Source organism: Schistocerca americana, chromosome 4, assembly GCF_021461395.2.
Source record: "Schistocerca americana isolate TAMUIC-IGC-003095 chromosome 4, iqSchAmer2.1, whole genome shotgun sequence".
Classification (NCBI taxonomy): domain Eukaryota; kingdom Metazoa; phylum Arthropoda; class Insecta; order Orthoptera; family Acrididae; genus Schistocerca; species Schistocerca americana.
In genome coordinates this window covers 301,547,561-301,568,481 of record NC_060122.1, presented here as the reverse complement: position 1 = coordinate 301,568,481, position 20,921 = coordinate 301,547,561, and the positions used below count along the sequence as shown (strand labels likewise).

The window sequence follows — 20,921 nt, the reverse complement described above, 5'->3', positions numbered from 1 at the left end:
TGTGAGTGACTGGGAACACCAGTCAAAAACTTACCGCACGGTGAGTGCCTGCATCCAGTGCTGCAGACACTGTGGTCAGCTTGACAGCAAGTGGAACTGCTGGGGTGGCATGATGGCTGTCCGGGGGCCGATGCCTCCATGGACATGAGCTCAAGTAGCAATATGAGCACGGACATTGGAGATGTCAGCAACGTTGTCATCTGCGGAGGCATGACGTCGATCTTGACTGACAGTACACTGGACGGTGCCAGCCACGATAGGCAGAGAAGTGGAGATGACTGTTGTTGTGCACCGCAGTGGTGTGCTGGATCTATAGGCAAAAATTCTGCAACAGAATCACTGATATAAGAGTGCTGCAGTTGGTTCTGGTGATGCTGTTGCAGCCCAGTGGAACATTGAAGGATGTGAAATGAATGTCCCAAGGCTTCATGCTGCAGTTGAAACGTTGTCTGATGTACCGGAATGAATTGTTTGCACAGCAACTGCAGAAGATGCAATTGGTTATGGGGATGGTGACTGTGGTAATTCTGCTGGTAACTTCTGATGGAAAGAAGTGGAAGGAGGAAAGAAAACCTTCAAGGCATGCTCTCATGAGTGGGAGGAATGGAGTTCCTTCATGTGACATTTGAACATTCAAATGAACCGTTCAACTTCACCATTTGACTGAGGGCAAAAATGAACAATAGTTAGATGGTGTGCCACTGACTGCACAAAACTGTTGAAATTCGGTTGACATAAATTGCAGTTCGTTTTCTGAGACAAGTTCCTTAGGAAGATCTTCAAAACACAGAATACCGGTACCGTAGAAGACAAAGCAGATACCATACTAGCAGTAGTGGTCATGGGGATAACAAAAGAAAATTTTCTGTATGTGTCTCCTGCATTGCATGACCAAGATTGCACCCATGAAATCAATACGGATGCATTTCCACGGTCTGGATGGACATTGTAACTCAAAAAATCGTTGCAATGGAGATTACTGGTGTTCCACACAAACATAACAATGAGAGGTCATTTGTCATTCTGCACGTCCATGCCCTACCAAGTGCAGTGATGTTGGATGAATTGCTTTGTGTGAACTACGCTGCAGTGACCTTGGTGCAACAAAGACAAAACTTCCCACTGGATGGAGTGAGGAGTCACAAGCAGTGCATTATCATTCGCTGTACACAAAAGCAGAACACATGACTGCGTAAATAGCGTGTGACAATGTAAAAAGTAGCGATGTGCCACTGGGTCCGGAATTTCTTTCAATCTATGTAGCCACCTATAGTGCACATATTGCAAAACTACATGAAGTGCTGGGTTGAAAGCAGTTGTTGCAGCAATACTTGAAAATTGAGAGGAGGATTTTGAAGACTTTCAAAATCCTGGATACTGCTTTGATAACATGTTTCCACATATGAATCAAAAGCTGTGTCAGTACTGACCAGTAATCAAGACAAATCAGCATCCAAATGTTGGGCAGTGGGTCTGTACAATTCGTACTGATATTTAGACACACACAGAGCCAATTGTTGCAGTTTTTGCACTGTCAGTGGTGGGACAGGCTTGGAAGGACTGAACAAAGCTGCTAAAGAGCAATGATCTGAAATCAAATAGAACTTCTGACCCTACAAGTATTGGTGGAACACCATGGATAATGGCGAGCACCTCTTTATAAAGTTGACTGTAATTGCACTGCAATTTGTTGAGAGTGTCAGGAAAAGGCTGTGGACCTATCAAGTGAAGCAATCATGTGGGAGAGCACAGCTCCAATCCCATAAGATGATGCAATCCACAGTTAACTCGACAGGCTCAGCTGGATCAAAATTAATCAGATGACGAAGATGTAATAATGTGTCCTTTAACTGTTGAAATGTGCCATGACATTTGTGAAACCGCACAAAGGGAACCCTTCCTTACATATTACATATATGTGAAACATTAGTATGAGGCACTGAAGCTCTGATTCGTAATACAGTTTCTTGCATGCACAGGCCCGACAAATCAAACAAGTCTAAACTAAAAATGTCGACACTGTTCCTAGAACTGAGTATGTAAAATGAAACACATTTGGTAACATTACAAAAAGTTGCTGGTGACTTAGGTACTGGTGTTCCATTATACGGAGACAAAACAGGTTGCTGTAGCCGTGGGCTGCCGATCGTTTCTTGTGTGTCTTTATTGATAAGTAAAGTAGATACATCTGTGGTTAACTAAAATTTAATTGTCTGGTGAACTACTCTTAAATGGACAAAAAGTATGTCTGTCGTGTGCTATATCAGAAGGTTTTCGCAATGCTGAAACATGAGTCTTCATTTGCGCTGGCTGTAATGGCATTTAAAGAGGGATTCTTGCTAGTTTTCTGTGAGAAGTAATGCATGCCACATGAATAGCATTCTCAAAATATTGTCCTTAGTAGCGTAGTGCCAAATGTTGAATTCCTCTGTGAGATTCTGCAGTGGCCAGGTGAACTAGGGTTTTGTGAACTGGGAGAATCTCATTCTTCCCCTTTACCTCTTACCTTAAAGTATGAGCATGTTTCAGTAATTACCATGGGGGTTGTCATTGGTATTAACGGCTGTTGATGCAAAACTTTTGGTTGCTTGCTATGTTTGGGGTGCCTGCCACACCTCAGTTGTATTAAGCTTGCTAAGCTATGTGTAACTTTGTGTGAACAGAATTTTTCCACTGGTTTACTGTGGGAATCAAATGGCACAAACCAATTTCCACAAATATGCTCCTACTGATTTGGTTGACTCATTGGGTACTGCAAACATCAAAACCAAAAAACGGTCTTGGATGATCAGTTCACCTTCTGGATGAGTCTTCCAACACAGCAGACAGGTGCCATGTGTCAAAATCCAGATGTCTATTTAAGATGGCAAAGCAGGTTGTTCATCTGGTATTCAAAAATGCTCAGACTGTTGCACAGACCAAACAGCATAAATTTGAACTTCAGATGCTATCACGTGTTATGATAGCAGTCCTTTCCCAGTCTGCTTCATCGACCTCAGTCTATAGTATCAATTCTGGATAACCATATTGGAGAAACTCTTTGCTCCCTCTAGCAGGGCCAGGGATCATCAGTTTGTGGTAGTGGACCTATCTCCTTTTTTTTTTTTAGCCACTGTTAATTGGTGAAGTAACACCATATGCCCTCTTTCTTCTTCACTAGGTTCACAGGGGAGGATCATTCACACACTAATTGCTGAGTGGTGTTATATCACAGCATTTTCCCTTCTTTCTTCTCAGATGTTAGTTGTTCATCTGAAGACACCCAGTGTCTACATCATGTTTCACATTGAGTCATCTGATCTATCTTGTCTCCACTGTAGACTTGAATGCACCTGAAAGCTGACATTGTTCCTCAATCGAGCTGAGACCTGTTGGCAGTTGGATAGTAGTGGATAGTTGATAATGGAAGTGTAGCACGATTCCTTAGGAAGATCTTCAAAACACAGAATACCGGTACCGTAGAAGACAAAGCAGATACCATACTAGCAGTAGTGGTCATGGGGATAACAAAAGAAAATTTTCTGTATGTGTCTCCTGCATTGCATGACCAAGATTGCACCCATGAAATCAATACGGATGCATTTCCACGGTCTGGATGGACATTGTAACTCAAAAAATCGTTGCAATGGAGATTACTGGTGTTCCACACAAACATAACAATGAGAGGTCATTTGTCATTCTGCACGTCCATGCCCTACCAAGTGCAGTGATGTTGGATGAATTGCTTTGTGTGAACTACGCTGCAGTGACCTTGGTGCAACAAAGACAAAACTTCCCACTGGATGGAGTGAGGAGTCACAAGCAGTGCATTATCATTCGCTGTACACAAAAGCAGAACACATGACTGCGTAAATAGCGTGTGACAATGTAAAAAGTAGCGATGTGCCACTGGGTCCGGAATTTCTTTCAATCTATGTAGCCACCTATAGTGCACATATTGCAAAACTACATGAAGTGCTGGGTTGAAAGCAGTTGTTGCAGCAATACTTGAAAATTGAGAGGAGGATTTTGAAGACTTTCAAAATCCTGGATACTGCTTTGATAACATGTTTCCACATATGAATCAAAAGCTGTGTCAGTACTGACCAGTAATCAAGACAAATCAGCATCCAAATGTTGGGCAGTGGGTCTGTACAATTCGTACTGATATTTAGACACACACAGAGCCAATTGTTGCAGTTTTTGCACTGTCAGTGGTGGGACAGGCTTGGAAGGACTGAACAAAGCTGCTAAAGAGCAATGATCTGAAATCAAATAGAACTTCTGACCCTACAAGTATTGGTGGAACACCATGGATAATGGCGAGCACCTCTTTATAAAGTTGACTGTAATTGCACTGCAATTTGTTGAGAGTGTCAGGAAAAGGCTGTGGACCTATCAAGTGAAGCAATCATGTGGGAGAGCACAGCTCCAATCCCATAAGATGATGCAATCCACAGTTAACTCGACAGGCTCAGCTGGATCAAAATTAATCAGATGACGAAGATGTAATAATGTGTCCTTTAACTGTTGAAATGTGCCATGACATTTGTGAAACCGCACAAAGGGAACCCTTCCTTACATATTACATATATGTGAAACATTAGTATGAGGCACTGAAGCTCTGATTCGTAATACAGTTTCTTGCATGCACAGGCCCGACAAATCAAACAAGTCTAAACTAAAAATGTCGACACTGTTCCTAGAACTGAGTATGTAAAATGAAACACATTTGGTAACATTACAAAAAGTTGCTGGTGACTTAGGTACTGGTGTTCCATTATACGGAGACAAAACAGGTTGCTGTAGCCGTGGGCTGCCGATCGTTTCTTGTGTGTCTTTATTGATAAGTAAAGTAGATACATCTGTGGTTAACTAAAATTTAATTGTCTGGTGAACTACTCTTAAATGGACAAAAAGTATGTCTGTCGTGTGCTATATCAGAAGGTTTTCGCAATGCAGAAACATGAGTCTTCATTTGCGCTGGCTGTAATGGCATTGCTGACATGACGTGCACTTCCTGTTAGCTTTGCTGTAGCCATATGTCAGCCTGCAGCTTGCCCTGGCTACTGTGTAAATAGACTGTTGGGATGTGACCTTGCCTACCACACTGGAAACACTTTGTGTCAGCAAGGACAAGCTTTTCTGTTGTGATATGAAATTCAAAGCTTCCTCGTCCTGTTCTGTAGTACAGCAGGTGTACCATGAGAATGAAAGTTTTTACCTTTGCACTTACTTTTATTCTGACATCCATTTAGATGAGCTTTAGACTAAGTGTCTTGTGCAGTGTGAACATGAGAAATACTCAGAGCCTCAAAATCAGTCTCAGTTGTGTTCACAATACCTTGAGACTGCACAATAGATAAAACTGTTATCAGGTCACGATCTGGCAATTTTAGAATAGCACTGTGAATGGATACTTCTGACACAGTTTGTGTGATTGCGTCATGTAACATAAGACTACTGTAGCTGAGTCCATAAGAACAATTGAACCTGCAATGTCTTGTTTGGCCTCTAAGTTCAGCAATCCACAGTTGTAAAGTCTGTTCAGGCTGCTTCTTGAGATGAACAAATTTGGACCTCACCAGCAGCTGAAGCTGAGTGTCAAAATGTTCACCAAGTTTATGAATGAGATTGCTGTAACTAACATCTTCTGGAAGAGAATCAGAGCACAGTTTTAAACATAGATGGTACACATCAGCACTGATGCACGAAAAGCAATATGCGCCATGTCAGTAACATTATAGCTGATGAGGTGTGCTTCCAGTTGCATGCGATATTCAAACCAATGCTTGTTGCATTGCTCTCCTCACACTCATTTTGTCTTCATTCATCTTCTGTTTGTCTACCAGGCTTTGACTTTGCTTAAACTGGAGACGACGCTCTCTTTGCTTTTGCAGCAACTCTTTATACATCTGTTGAGTCACGATGGGTCTTTTCCATCTCTTATAACCTTGCTGAGCAGCTACTTGTCTGAGGCACATTGTACAATGCTTTTGAGTTTTACCCGTTTCTGCTCCACATATTAGTCTTCAGAGCTGCATATTTTACATTGAGTAGTTAGGTATGCTGCAGTCTCTCTGTCACTCTTGCTAAATTTTCATGCCATTTTTAACATTCCATGTGATACTCATAGTCATTAATGCTATCACAGCTTTACTATCGTGGAGTCCCTCCTCCACATTAACTGATACGAAAAGTTCAAGTCTGTTAATTATAGGAGGTCTGAGACATTGCCTACACACATTGTTTCTTTAACTGTCTGCTCAAAGTAATTTTCAGACAAAACATTCAGGACAGTCTCATATGAGTCCATTTACATGCCATCATTTATGCTGCGCAACATGAGGGTATCAGTCTGGCCACAGGTTCTTACAGGACCAGCCCCATAAGCTGCCTCTGTGTTGAGGCTAGGGAGCCACCACTTGCCATCTGGTGGTATTGCACCTCAAGTGCATCGGGCATATAAGATCCTCACTGTCCCACATCACCAGCATACCACATAAGCATCCTACTATGAAACAAATTTTCTCAAATCATCCACAAGCAACATGGTCATTTTGGATCCTTATGGAACATTAGCTGAACACACTTGGCAAGTACCACTTAAATCCAGGGTTGAATTAATTGTAAGCCTGGCTATTGAAGAGGCTCAGAGAAATTTAATGATGTATAGGCCAGACTGCACTTCTGCTTATGGTTTTAATATGACATTTTATAAAATTTTAAATGAGCACTTTAATTGCATTGTTGGTTGTAAACAGATGGACTCTCTTGGCTTCTCTGTGGTTTTCTCTGAATGTATCCTTGAGGTCTGTCTCTCTAAAGAATTTAATGTTTCTGATGCAAAACTAAAAGTTATCTTGAGGATGCTAAAATAGACAGACATATTCAGACAAATGTCCTCATCTTCTTTGTTTTCCAAGGCCCTTTCTGTCTCTACAATGCCTGTACCTAGCAGTATGAATTAGTCCAAACTATCCAGGACTCAATTTTCTGGCTACAAAAGCTGGAGGAGGAGGTATCATTTTGTTGGGTGCCAGAGCACATAAGAAATCAAGAAAATGGTTTAACTTTGTGACATAACAACAGAGGAAACCTGTGACCATTATATGAAGACCAAGCACACACTTACTACTTTTGTTAGTTACTTATATTGAGAGACAACCTATTAGTAACCAAAAAAGCAGCAATAAGGACATGCTCAATATTGAGGAAAATGAATTAACAGATGGGTTGGCAGAGGAGGCATGTAGCAATAATCAAATGATTCAATATGTTGTCCCCCTACATGCTATCACCTAATTGCCATGTATAGCAGGAAGAAGTATTGTAGGAACTGATGGATAATGTGCTATGGCTAGTGAGGTCGGGCAGTCACGACATACCTCCTCTCAGTATTATAGATGGGATATAGTCCTTCTTGTGTGTCCGCATACAGGACACAGTCCCATTACATCCAGCTTCTGCTCCAATGAAAGGGTCCTCCAATGCATGGTGCCTATGGCCGACAGATCATAGTGTGATTTTAATTGACTGTGTTTTATATTTAAAAAATTGGGTAGTGTAATTTGCGTGCAGAGTTGCCCTCTGTGTAGATACTGTTAAACATTTAGTTGTTCCCTAAAATATGAGAGAGGAGTTTTTGTGTGTTTTCTGGGTGTCTGGCTCATCCATTTTTTTGTCTTCTTGTGTTATTCACATTTTAAAAAAGTTCTAGAGCATCAACATTCAGTGTGTGTAGTAGTGTGAATGTGTACAGGGATGTGAGCGATTGCAGTTGTCAGTAAGTTTGTGTTTTACACCTTTTTAATGTTTTAGATATTTTAAACACATTTGTTTCTCTTTCAGCAACGATGCTTATAATTCGTAATTGAGTGCCCATAAACTGTAAAAACACACACACTCATTCCTGAATTTGCAGTATTAAATTTCTTCAATTTAACTATTAATTATTGATTAACAAATACTAATTCTATTTTAGTATCTTGGTTTGTACAGATGCAGGTGTTCATGTTATACACTTTCTTTGGAGGTAGATAATACAAATAATTGTGTACATTTCTCATACAGAATATCCAGATTCACAGCCAGCAGTTGAAGATCTTCGTGTGTGTTTACAAAAAACAGATCTTCGCAAAACCCTAGTGCAACGGCTACAAAGGGCACTGGAAACTCGACTCTTGCATCCTGGTGTCAATACTGGTGATATTCTGACTGCTTATGTTGCCGCTATTCGTGCCCTTCGACAACTGGACCCCTCAGGAGTACTGTTGGACACTGTAACACAGCCTGTACGGTATGTGGAGTGTTGCTTAGTTATAAGATGTAAATATTTTCATGCATTTTATCAGTAATTTAGTAGTATGATATAAAAATAATGAGGGTAGACAATCAATCACCTGCTTTTGAAAATTATATGGAAAATGTATGTTAGATGTGAGTCGACCAGTTCCTCAAGCCAAACTGAACATGTGTACTTAACAGATACCAAATATTATGTACATCTCTGAGAGTGATTAAAGACAGTTGTACCAACCCATTTCTTTGTGCAGCCCTTGTGTAATGGCAGTGAGTAATGACTGTATGAATTTCGGTTTAATATCTAAAGAAATTTCTGAAATACACAAAATACAGAATTTAGTACTTTCCATAAAAATAACTTCTTTACATCTTAATTTGTTTTGTGTAAAAGTCAATGAAGGACTGTAACTAAGTACTTTATTATTAAATAACTAAGTAAACAGCAAATTAATTGAAAAGCTAAAATTTACGTAATAGTTCCAGTTTCGGACAACCACCATTACTTCATTTATCAGATGCCATTCTTCTCATATGATGTAGACTGAGGCAACAAAAGCCAGGGGATAGTGATATGCAGAAATACAGATGGCAGTAGTATCACATATACTCAGTATAAAAGAGCAGTATGTTGGTGGAGCTGTCATTTGTACTTGGGTGATTCATGTGAAAAGGTGTTTGACGTGATTATGGCCCCATGACGGGAATTAACAGACATTGAATGTAGAATGGTATGTGGAGCTAGATGCATGGAACATTCCATATTGGAAACTGTTAGGGAATTCAATATTCTGAGATCTGCAGTGTCAAGAGTGTGCCAAGACTGCCAAATTTCAGGCATTACCTCTCGTCATGGACAAGGCAGTGGCTGATGTCCTTCACATAACAACCGAGAGCAGTGGTGTTTGTGTAGAGTTGTCAGTGCTAACAGACAAGCAACATTGCACGAAATAAATTCAGAAATCAATGTGGGATGTACGACAAACTTATCTGTTAGGACAGTGCAGCGAAATTTGGTGTTAATGGGCTATGGCAGCAGAAGACCAACACGAACAGCTTTGCTAATGGGCAGCAGAAGACCAACACAAACAGCTTTGCTAACGACATGACATCACCTGCAGCACTTCTCCTGGGCTCATGACCATATTGGTTGGACCCTAGGTGACTGGAAAGCCGTGGCTTGGTCAGATGAATCCTGACTTCAGTTGGTAAGAGCTGATGGTAGGGTTTCAAGTCAGCACAGAAGTTGTCAGTAGGGCCCTGTGCAAGCTGTTGGTGGCTCCTTAATGGTGTACGGTGTGTTTACATAGAATGGACTGGATCCTCTGGTCCAACTGAACTGATCATTGATGGGAAATAGTTATGTTCGGCTGCTTGGAGACCATTTGCAGCCATTCATGGACTTCATGGTCCCAAACAGCGATGAAATTTTTATGGGTGACGATGTACCACCTCACTATACCACAGTTGTTCACAATTGGTTTGAAGAACATTCTAGACAATTTGAGCAAGTGATTTGGCCACCCAGATTGCCCGACATCAATCCCGTCGAACACTTGTGGGACATAATCGAGAGGTCAATTCAGGTACAAAATCCTGCACAGGCTACATTTTCACAATTATGGGTGGGTGTAGAGGCGGTGTGACTCAATATTTCTACAGAGGACTTCCAACAATTTGTTGAATCCATGCCATCTTGAGTTGCTGCGCTATGCCAGGCAAAATGAAGTCCAACATGATATTAGGAGGTTTCCTATGACTTTTGTCACCTCAGTGTGTTGTATGAGTGAATGCAAAGTGTGAATGTGAATTGTGGATCCTTGAAATTGTTAATAAATAAATAAATGTGTGTGAGCATATTAATCATATTGTGAAACCTTGGAATGAGTCACATACATAGGGGAAGATAATGACTGTAAAGCAGTCAGTCTTTGATCCTTTAGTAATGTGATGTTTACTTCAGCCCTTCATGTGAGAAAAGCTGGGCTTATATTTATTTTATTTTTTAATGTATTGATTTGTATTTTGTGTGTAAATTGATTTTGGAACTGGGAACGGTCGAAAGGGGGAGCTTGTCAGGTTGTGTGAGTTGAAATAGAACACTGATAGACTACCATGTTATTCAGCCAGTTGTAGAAGTAGTCTTTTGCACACTTTGGTATCACTAGAGGATTTTCCACATAAGTCTTGAGGAATCCATGGTCGGTCAGCTCTTGTGATGCGAGGTCAAGTAGCCCAAATCTCTCATCATTTTTTTAATAAGATTGTGCAGTAGTTGTTTTGAATTGATCCATAAAAGTTTGTAATCAGTCATGGATGATGTACATGAAAACTTTGGGAAGATTTAGTGAGATCTGACACTTTCTTTTGAAATGTAAAAATTCCAAGTATCATGCTGCACAGTCATAACAGTGAACTTTCAAGAGTACTAAATGTGAACAACTGAGTGGCATTTGAGTGAGCATTCAAAACCATTAAACACCATATGTTTTTTACAAAATGCTTATTAGCTATTATGAATTGTGGTTCTTTTGATAACATGTCCTGTGTTAACATCCTAAGCTGGCTGCTACAAAGTGTGTGCTGCTGTAAGTTTGAAAGGATTCGTATAAACCATGATTATTTTTGTACTCTCATTCCTGGAACTGTGTGCTAGGGCAGACTTGGTACCAAATTTATATACCAGAAGTGATAATACAGAACAGATAATTCATTCAGGAATTTTTTTTTGCATTTAGTAATTATAGCCAGATATAATGAGATGAACATGCCTGACGGATATAAGACAGTTAGCTACCTCTGTGCACCCTGTTGACACATGTAGCACAGCTAGTTTTTTACAGCCTTTCTCAGCTGAGGAACATTATACACCACTTCAAGATGGGCCACAGTTCTGAATAACTCAACAAGATAAGTAACTTCATTAAATTTGGCTCCCCTTCATCCATCTTCATTTTAACATTATATTGACAACAAATTTATGGTCTGGCCACATGGCACAGCAGCTCTTGAGCACTTCCATGAATGTACGAGGGTTGTTTTTTAAGTAAGGGCCGTTCACGCGTATAGTCCCGTAGTTCGCGTGGACGCCGCAGCAAGCCACCGCGCCACTTGCCGGCATCCTTCCCATTCACACTGATGCAAGTTGCAGCTCTGTAGCTGACGTGTACGCATTGCTGTGCTACTTTATAATGTTTACGATTATTGAATCGCCCGCCGCGTGTGAGATACGGTCAATGATACGTTTTTTGACTGCGAGAAGCCTATCAGCTGCAGAAATTCATCGTCGGTTAACAGAAGTTTATGGCTTGAATGCAATGAGTGAACGTAAAGTGCGTCAATGGGTTAGAGAGTTTAAAAATGGTAGTCAAAACGTCCATGACGAAGAACGCTCAGGCCGGCCCTCTGTGATCACTGATGATTTGGTGGATGCAGTCGAAACAAAGATTCGTGAGGACAGAAGATTCACAATTTCCACTCTTTCTTTGGAATTTCCGCAAGTTTCAAGATCGGTTTTGTACAAAATTGTGTCTGAAAACCTAAACTTTAAAAAACTGTGTTCTCGGTGGGTACCCAGACTCCTCACAGAGGACCACAAAGGGAAGAGATTTGCCACTTCATTGGACTTTTTGATTCATTACGAGGAAGACAGGGATGACATGTTGAGTCAAATTGTCACTGGAGATGAAACATGGGCATCCCATATCACTCCCGAAAGCAAGCGACAATCGATGGAATGGCGACACACAAACTCACCCGTCAAGGTCAAAGCCAAACAAACGCTGTCAAAGCGCAAGATTATGGCAACTGTGTTCTGGGACCGGCGCGGTGTTTTGCTAGTGGACTTTATGCCACGAGGAACGACAATCAACTCAGATGCCTACTGTGCAACTCTAAAGAAGCTCCGCAGAGCAATTCAAAACAAAAGGCACGGCATGCTGACAAAAGGAGTTTTGCTCTTGCACGATAACGCTAGGCCTCACACCTCTCAAAAGACTCGGGATTTGATTGATTCTTTTGGCTGGGAAGTTTTGGACCATGCACCATACAGCCCCGATCTTGCTCCTAGCGATTTTCACCTTTTCCAGTACCTGAAACACCATCTTGGCGGGCAGCGCTTCAATGACGACAATGAAGTGAAGTGCAAGCGGCCGTGAACTCTTGGCTGTCGGAGCAGGCGGCCGAATTCTTTGAAGAGGGAATTAAAAACTTAGTTGTACGGTATGACAAGTGTTTAAATAAACAAGGCAACTATGTAGAAAAATAGGTAAAAGTGTGTAGAATCAGAAAATAAAAGTTTTTTTTACGAAAGTATTTGCATCTTTTTTTAAAAAATAAAAATGGCCCTTACTTAAAAAACAACCCTCGTATGAATAGTATGCACCCAAACATCCAGATCACCGTCTAGACAGAGAAAGAGGGAAGGCTTACCTTTTTAGATTTTTTGGTACAACAGAAGTCAAATGGACACCTTGACCACTCAGTGTACTGCAAGCCAATGCACAATGATTTATATCTTAGCACCCAGAGCTTTCACGATCCAGTCCAGAAGAGAGCAGCTCTAAATACACTGGTACACAGAGCATAAACTGTTTCTGACAAGGACCACTTGGATTCCAAAATTAATCATCCATAGTATGTATTCCGAAAGAATGGCTATGGGTTGTGTGATATGAAGTCAGTATTCTCAAAGAAAATGAAAAGTGAAAATGTTGAACATTCATGTGATGAGCTACCAATTGCATTCCTTCCTTTCTGCAGTGTTACATCCAGCAAAATAGGCTGAGTCCTGGGAAGGTGAGCTATAAGATCTATTTTCCAATCTCCTAAGAAGATAAAGGAGATGCTATGCCCTGTTAAGGACATCTAGGCATCAGGATCTCTGGGATCTACAACATCCCTTGTGAGTGTGGAAGCAATTGCATTGGTCAATCTATACGCACTGTTTCCGACTGATATGCAGAACATCAGTGGCATATTAAAAATCGAGAACTGGAGAAATCTACAGTTACTGAGCACAGCCTCACAAACAAACATAAAATATTGTGTGACAAAACAAATTCTTTGTCCCAGGTTCCTACATAATAAGACTGTGTGATTAAAGAGGCTGTAAAAATAAGAATGTGGGAGAAAATCTTCAACCGTGACAGCAAACGTAATCTTAGCAGTGCATGGAAGTGAGCTCTCAATGCAGAGAAAAATCAGAGATTTTTGTCACAATGTTTACGCTATGACAGGAGCAGTAGTGAAGACGTTGACACCAGTTGTGACAGCACTATGTAATTACCAACCAATCAGAAGCCGTTTACAGGCTGTATAAGGTCACCACAGCATTAGTTTTGACAGTCAGTTGCTTTTGATGAAGGCGATGGAGGTAATCATCAAAAGCTCGAGGTTTTACCTGAATTGATGCGCCAAGAAGTCTAAGAATGTTTTACACAAGTAACTGCAATGCTAGCAGAAAGGCTTAAGAGGGGACACCACTGCGGTTCGGATGAACCACTGCAAGAAACTAGCCTGAAAGACTTGATACTGTTTGTTATTGTCTTGACATCATGTACTTATTATCCGATTAAACTTTAAATTCATAATTACTCTGCAATATCAAAATGATTGAAAAGTTTGGACAGAAATGATGACTACAGAATTGGGCCATATTCAGCACGCAATACAGATTTGAAAAGCCAAGGAAAATACACTTTATAATGACAGCATGCTGCCATAATTTTTTGTAGTAACTGATTGAAACAGAAACCTGTTCATTTTTCAAGTCAGTGTCCAATTTTGAAAATTTCAATTTCTGTCATAGAGAAAATTACTAATAAATTGTTAGAGAGATGTGCTGCTTCCAGAAGTGCGTTTTGTATATCAGCATTTTATAAACTTCATAGTGAAATTAACAGCAAAAAATGAATAAAAGCATATAATTTTTTACAGGCAGTATTTGCGTCATCGAGATGATACTGTGCGATGTGTAGTGAGCAGTCTTACTGAAGAAGATCCAAATGAACTGGCAGATGAACTTGTGCGAGGTGAAGTTCTTGCCCTGGATGAAGGTTCGATCTCAGATGATGATGCGACCACTGATTGGGAGTCCTGGACACCAGACCCAGTTGATGCTGATCCTTGTATGTTATATCTCAGTACTTAGTTTATTACAGATGAAAAAATGGGATAACTTAACGTGTTGATCAGCAGACAGCAAAATGATAAACTTAATTATGAATCATGGTATTCTATAATGACAGAGTTAAATTTCCTTAGTCGTTCTTGCCTCTGTAGCAGAGGTTACTAACACACATTTGTGCATAGGTGAATAACTTGAAGACAGCTGATTTGAATCCTGGTGATGGAAGAATTTTTACCAATAGCATTTGGCCATTAGTAGGAGAAAATATGACAGCTTTAAGTTCCTGATTACCAGACTTTGTGTTATCTCCTTGATTAAATTCCAAACCTTTCCACAATGCGCCTAAGACTGAGGGCATGTGACACTGTTGATGGTTATCTGTATATTGCTGGCAGATGGGAACATTAAGCTCCATAAACATGCTTGCAGCTATTCATGAAGAGTGGGCTATTTGTTGGCAGGCTTCCCCTGTTCCTTCTCTCTCTCATAATCAACAGTAATATGAACTCCACATGAACTCATCTCAGTCCCTACACTTAACTAATACATCTGAGAAACTCACACATTTTCCAAAGGAAAGGTGCTGCATGATGGTGGTAGAGGAGGGGCCAGGATTGGAGGGGGGGGATTGAGTGGTTGAGAAAGATACTTTCCAAGTAGAGGGTTGAATGTGTAATTGCAATTCCGTGTAATTTCAGTGACCTCAAAAATCAGTATAATGCTTTTCAAGTTACTGTCAGTGTGATCTAATTACCTAACACACCATTCCTCTCTCTCATTCAGTTCAATACATTAATTCTCTGACAATATTATACGTGCTTTCATTTTTAATTAGTGAGTTGTCTGCATGATTGTATGAGTATTCTTCAGTGGATACTGTGTGTCATAAGCCACAGACTGCTCCAAGGTAGTTAGATTTAAGAAGTTTGATTATCCTGTCATAGTGTATGTAAGTGAGGCAGATGCAAGCAGTGCAATGTGTGCATGGATTAATTAACAGTTAGATGATTGAGTGTTAAAGGAATCTTCCCAAGGAGCAATGTAAGAGAATCCCAGCACTAGAAAAGGCTTTAATAGGTTATGGTGTGTTCACAGTGATCTGATGTGACAGGGAAACACTACTGAGTTGACATCCATTGTCATATGTATCATATCTTGTACCACTTGTGCTATTTCCTTCCATATTCTGACATTGTTTTTTAGTTGAACCATTCATACTTTGCGTTTCCTCTTCCTTCTGAAACAAGAGTGTTTGTGAGCAATTTTTCGTAGGGTCTTACTGATCCCCAGCATTTAGCAATATTTTCACAAGGCAGACCTTTCTATGAGTACTGGGGTGGTGCTGTATTATCAGAGAATAACACACACTGATTTCAGTCAGCTCATTACTTAGAACATTCTGAATTGCTTTATGATTAAGTCTTGCATTTTGTAAATTTGAAGAGGAAAGTGAAGTTAGTAGTGTAGTCAAAAAATTATTCTATACAGTCGATTTCTTTAATTACTATACTTTGAAAGCGACATAATAGATTTTTGCCTTCTTCTCTTCTTCTCACCTTGATTCTTGCATTTAGTTCCATTAGGGGCATGGGTTTTCTTGTTGTTTAGAAACTCCAGTTGATATGAAATTCAAGATGAAATTTTTTATTTGGGCACTTCATTGTGTGATACAAAGGGTAGTCCTAAAGTTTGAAAAAATAAAGTTATATAATTAATTTTTTATTTGTTTGGAGATACATCTGCATTCCTGGTACATATTGAAAACCCTGTGCTGTAGTTCTGTAGTACACCTCTCATGGAACCAAAACAAAATCGTGCAATCCACTGATACAATGTATTATTATACAACATTTTCTGCGGCCTGAAGGGAGCAACACTTCAACAATTCACACTGAGTTGGCGGAAGTATACAGCAACAAAGCACCATTGTATGACACAATGATTAAGTGGTGCAGACACTTTCAGTGTGACCAAATAAGTCTGAGTACAAAGAACAAAGTGGCATACACTCTTTATGAAGAACCAGGAGTCATAAGGAAATTTTAGGTCTTGATACTCGAAGACCAGTGTAATACAGTTTAAACATTAATGGAAAAAGTGAAGATGGTCGTGGATCAGTTTTCAGTGTCCCGGCTAATATGCATAGGACACAGTTAACACAAGCTCTTTCTTGGGGCTATGAAATTTTGGCTCACCCCCTACATTCAGTTTACATCGAACTCAGTGACTTTATCATTTCTTAGATGAAGAAACCATTGCATAATAGGCATGTCCAGAATCAAGTTAGGTAATTTTTGAAGCGGAAAGTTTTCTGAACAGAAAAAACACAGACTCCAACAACCAACGTTTCTCTAAGTTGTCCATCATTGAGAACAATGTCACAGTGAAGGATGAATATATTACCAATTTTCATGGTCACAGCTTGATTTTTTCGTGGTTACAATTAAAACTTTATGTATACACCTTGTATACAGTTCTAGCATGAGTGAATTCAGTTATCTTATATTTTAAGTTGAGTACATTAGCTGGACAAGCTATTTTGATTCCCCAGAACCCGACTCTAGTGCCCTGAGGCAATGGCCATGTATATGCGAGTTGTGCTTGTGTGTATGTGTGTGTGTTCTACTGCAGAAGAAGGATTTTGTCTGAAAGCAATCTTTTTTCATTGTGCCTGTCTGTAAATTGATGCCTCCTCTGTATTGTGAGTAGCAGTCGATCCTTTCCATATTGTTAAACAATGAAAAGTCCAGGATGGAATGACAACAATATTATGAAAAGGTTAGATTGCTACTCACCATAAGAAGAGACACTGAGTCGCAGACAGGCACAATGAAAAGACTGTTGTACTGCTTGTTTCCATATTATTGTTATTCCATCCTGGACTTGCCATTGTTTAAAGAGGGATTCTTGCTAGTTTTCTGTGAGAAGTAATGCATGCCACATGAATAGCATTCTCAAAATATTGTCCTTAGTAGCGTAGTGCCAAATGTTGAATTCCTCTGTGAGATTCTGCAGTGGCCAGATGAACTAGGGTTTTGTGAACTGGGAGAATCTCATTCTTCCCCTTTACCTCTTACCTTAAAGTATGAGCATGTTTCAGTAATTACCATGGGGGTTGTCATTGGTATTAACGGCTGTTGATGCAAAACTTTTGGTTGCTTGCTATGTTTGGGGTGCCTGCCACACCTCAGTTGTATTAAGCTTGCTAAGCTATGTGTAACTTTGTGTGAACAGAATTTTTCCACTGGTTTACTGTGGGAATCAAATGGCACAAACCAATTTCCACAAATATGCTCCTACTGATTTGGTTGACTCATTGGGTACTGCAAACATCAAAACCAAAAAACGGTCTTGGATGATCAGTTCACCTTCTGGATGAGTCTTCCAACACAGCAGACAGGTGCCATGTGTCAAAATCCAGATGTCTATTTAAGATGGCAAAGCAGGTTGTTCATCTGGTATTCAAAAATGCTCAGACTGTTGCACAGACCAAACAGCATAAATTTGAACTTCAGATGCTATCACGTGTTATGATAGCAGTCCTTTCCCAGTCTGCTTCATCGACCTCAGTCTATAGTATCAATTCTGGATAACCATATTGGAGAAACTCTTTGCTCCCTCTAGCAGGGCCAGGGATCATCAGTTTGTGGTAGTGGACCTATCTCCTTCTTTTTTTTTAGCCACTGTTAATTGGTGAAGAAACACCATATGCCCTCTTTCTTCTTCACTAGGTTCACAGGGGAGGATCATTCACACACTAATTGCTGAGTGGTGTTATATCACAGCATTTTCCCTTCTTTCTTCTCAGATGTTAGTTGTTCATCTGAAGACACCCAGTGTCTACATCATGTTTCACATTGAGTCATCTGATCTATCTTGTCTCCACTGTAGACTTGAATGCACCTGAAAGCTGACATTGTTCCTCAATCGAGCTGAGACCTGTTGGCAGTTGGATAGTAGTGGATAGTTGATAATGGAAGTGTAGCACGATTCTCCAGCAATGGCACTGAGTTGACCTTGCTGTAGTGGTTTGGTTGTCATAAGTGCACTCTTCAGGGTGAGTTGTGGCTGTTCATGACAGTTGGTGTCCCATTGCTCTCCTTTCCACTTGTGATGGTTACGATCATCGCTGGCAAACAGATTTCTTTTGTAAGGCAGAACACTTTGACTAGGGGTGCGCAGTTAAACTGAGCATCTAAACTGTTGATTAGAACTTGTCTTGTTGATGACTGTGGGATGAATGGATCTTCAGTGGCAGACAATTATCCAGAGCAATTGTTGTTATGTGAACTTGTTGGAGTAGCTTTGTCAGTTTGGAACTCCAGTCTTCTGCCGTTTTTACTGCATGTAATGCCTGCAAGAAGTCCCATCCAAGGATAACATTATGGCTGCATTATGATGAAAAAAACAATTTGAAAGGTTGTGTTTCTATCATTGATAGTTATTCTCACAACTCAGGTTCGTGTCAATTGAACATATTTTATATTCGCAACTCTCAACACAGTGACATTTGAATGTCAAAAAATAGTCCTCTTCAGGTTGCAATGATAAGTATCGATTTTCACACAAAAAGCCACTCTAGAATCAAACAGTGCCTTGACTGGTTGGTTGTTGATTATGAGGGTGTTGTGATTTCTTGGCAATTGCCATCCATGCAGGAATTTAATCTTCCAGAGATGATCCCCCATTTAGTGTTTTTGATTTTCACAGTTTGGTGACTGGCTGGAACCTGTGTATGGTGACAGGGAATGATCGTGACATGTTGGAGAGTGATCTCTTTTGTGTTGGGTTCTGTCATATTTGGGTTTACTGTGTGTCAGAGTGCTAAGTAGATATGAAAGGTGCAATGTATAATTCCACCTGTTATATTAAACAAAATGGTTGAATCCTTTTAGACATTTCATTTCATCAGATCCTGGCCAGAGTCACACAAAACACACTATGTGATGTCTGATGTACATATGACTGACCAATGCTCTTCTCTGTCCATTAGTATCTTGACAATGTTGTCCATAAAAGGACTTTATTTTTGAACTTGGATTCCTGCCCTGAAGGTAATGTCTTTTGTATAGCCTTTGTGGAGGTATGATGGAGGCGGTGTCCAAGATACCCTATGTCTCCACCAAACTATATCATGTGGAATCTGGAATTGATTAGTAGTTACAAGAGAACGACTGTCAACAAGAACTAATACTTCACCTTGCTCTCTATTGGAATGATATGTAGACAACTGTAGTATATTCCTAGATTGCTCACTTAATACTGGCTCTTGAAATTTTGAAAGTAGACTTTTTCAGGATTGTTGCAATTGTAAGCTCTCTACTAGTAAATTATTATCTCAATTATCTTTTTGCAGTCAGACTGTTTAGTTAGTAATAGAGCTCACATCTGTTGGTCGAATTTGTTTTTTAATAACGACCATGTGGCCTAACCAATACGGCCACAGTTAAACTCATTATCACTATGTATACTATTAATGACTGGAAACTAATGAATGATATCAGTTCAAGTCGAGTTTTACGATACTTTTCAGTTTAGTATCAGATATAAGTCACTATGATTTCTAACTCGTATGCACATTGTGAAATCACAATTCCATCTTTCATACTCCTAAGTCCATTACTTATTGATGCTGTAGTCACAGAATACTACATTTTGCATTTTGTGGATTGTATTGTCTTACATTTCTGAATATTTAAAGCAAGTTGCATGAGATCTTATGAAGACCAGACTGAATACATCCACAGCTTTTTCTGATAAAACTTCATTATAGATAATGGCATTGGTGCACCAGCTTTTTAATATACAACATGAGCAACAAGGGCTCCAACACACTTCCCTGAGGAATGTCTGTAGCACCATTATATCTAATAATAATAATAATAATAATAATAATAATGTTTATTTGTCCATGTTAACTTTACAGTCTTGGACATCGTCATTTTTTGCACAATTATATCAATATCATGTCATTCCAAGAATGAAGATATACATCAAGTAGCAAATTGTATATCATTCCATACAATAATGTTATAAACAGATTAGCACATTATATCTCGCTCCATGCATATAATGATTATATACATCAATTAGCCAATTATAACAATACCACCTGAATTATATCATTAATATATACTATAAACAAGAATGGTCCAAGTATACTTCCTTGGGGAACTCCACAATTGAGAGTTCTGTATGCTGACTTTACTGTTTGGATCTTACTTTCATTCTTATAATTTAGTTTTGTGCACTGTCTTCTATCATGGAGATAAGAACTTAGTAATTTTAGAGCTACTCCTCTTATCCCGTAATTTTCTAACTTGGATAACAGGACTGCATGATTCACAGAATCGAATGCTTTAGACAGATCTAGGAAAGTCCCTATAACTTTGTTTCATTTATCCAGCCTGTCAGTAGTTCATGGAAAAAAGTTGCTAATGCTGTTATTGTAGATCGTCCTTTTCGAAACCCATGTTGTGTTTTATTTAATAGTTAGTATTTACAGAAGAAG

At 39.6% G+C, this 20,921-nt stretch overlaps 1 protein-coding gene across 1 annotated transcript in view; it reads left to right on the top strand.

Annotated features, from left to right (window-relative positions):
• LOC124612551 (anaphase-promoting complex subunit 2) overlaps window positions 1-20,921 on the top strand; it is a 115,364-nt gene that overhangs the window by 44,020 nt on the left and 50,423 nt on the right. Inside the window, exons 6-7 of the mRNA XM_047140826.1 lie at window positions 8,053-8,278; window positions 14,218-14,408. Of these exons, the coding sequence (XP_046996782.1) occupies window positions 8,053-8,278; window positions 14,218-14,408 (417 nt within the window). The remainder of the gene's footprint in view (window positions 1-8,052; window positions 8,279-14,217; window positions 14,409-20,921) is intronic.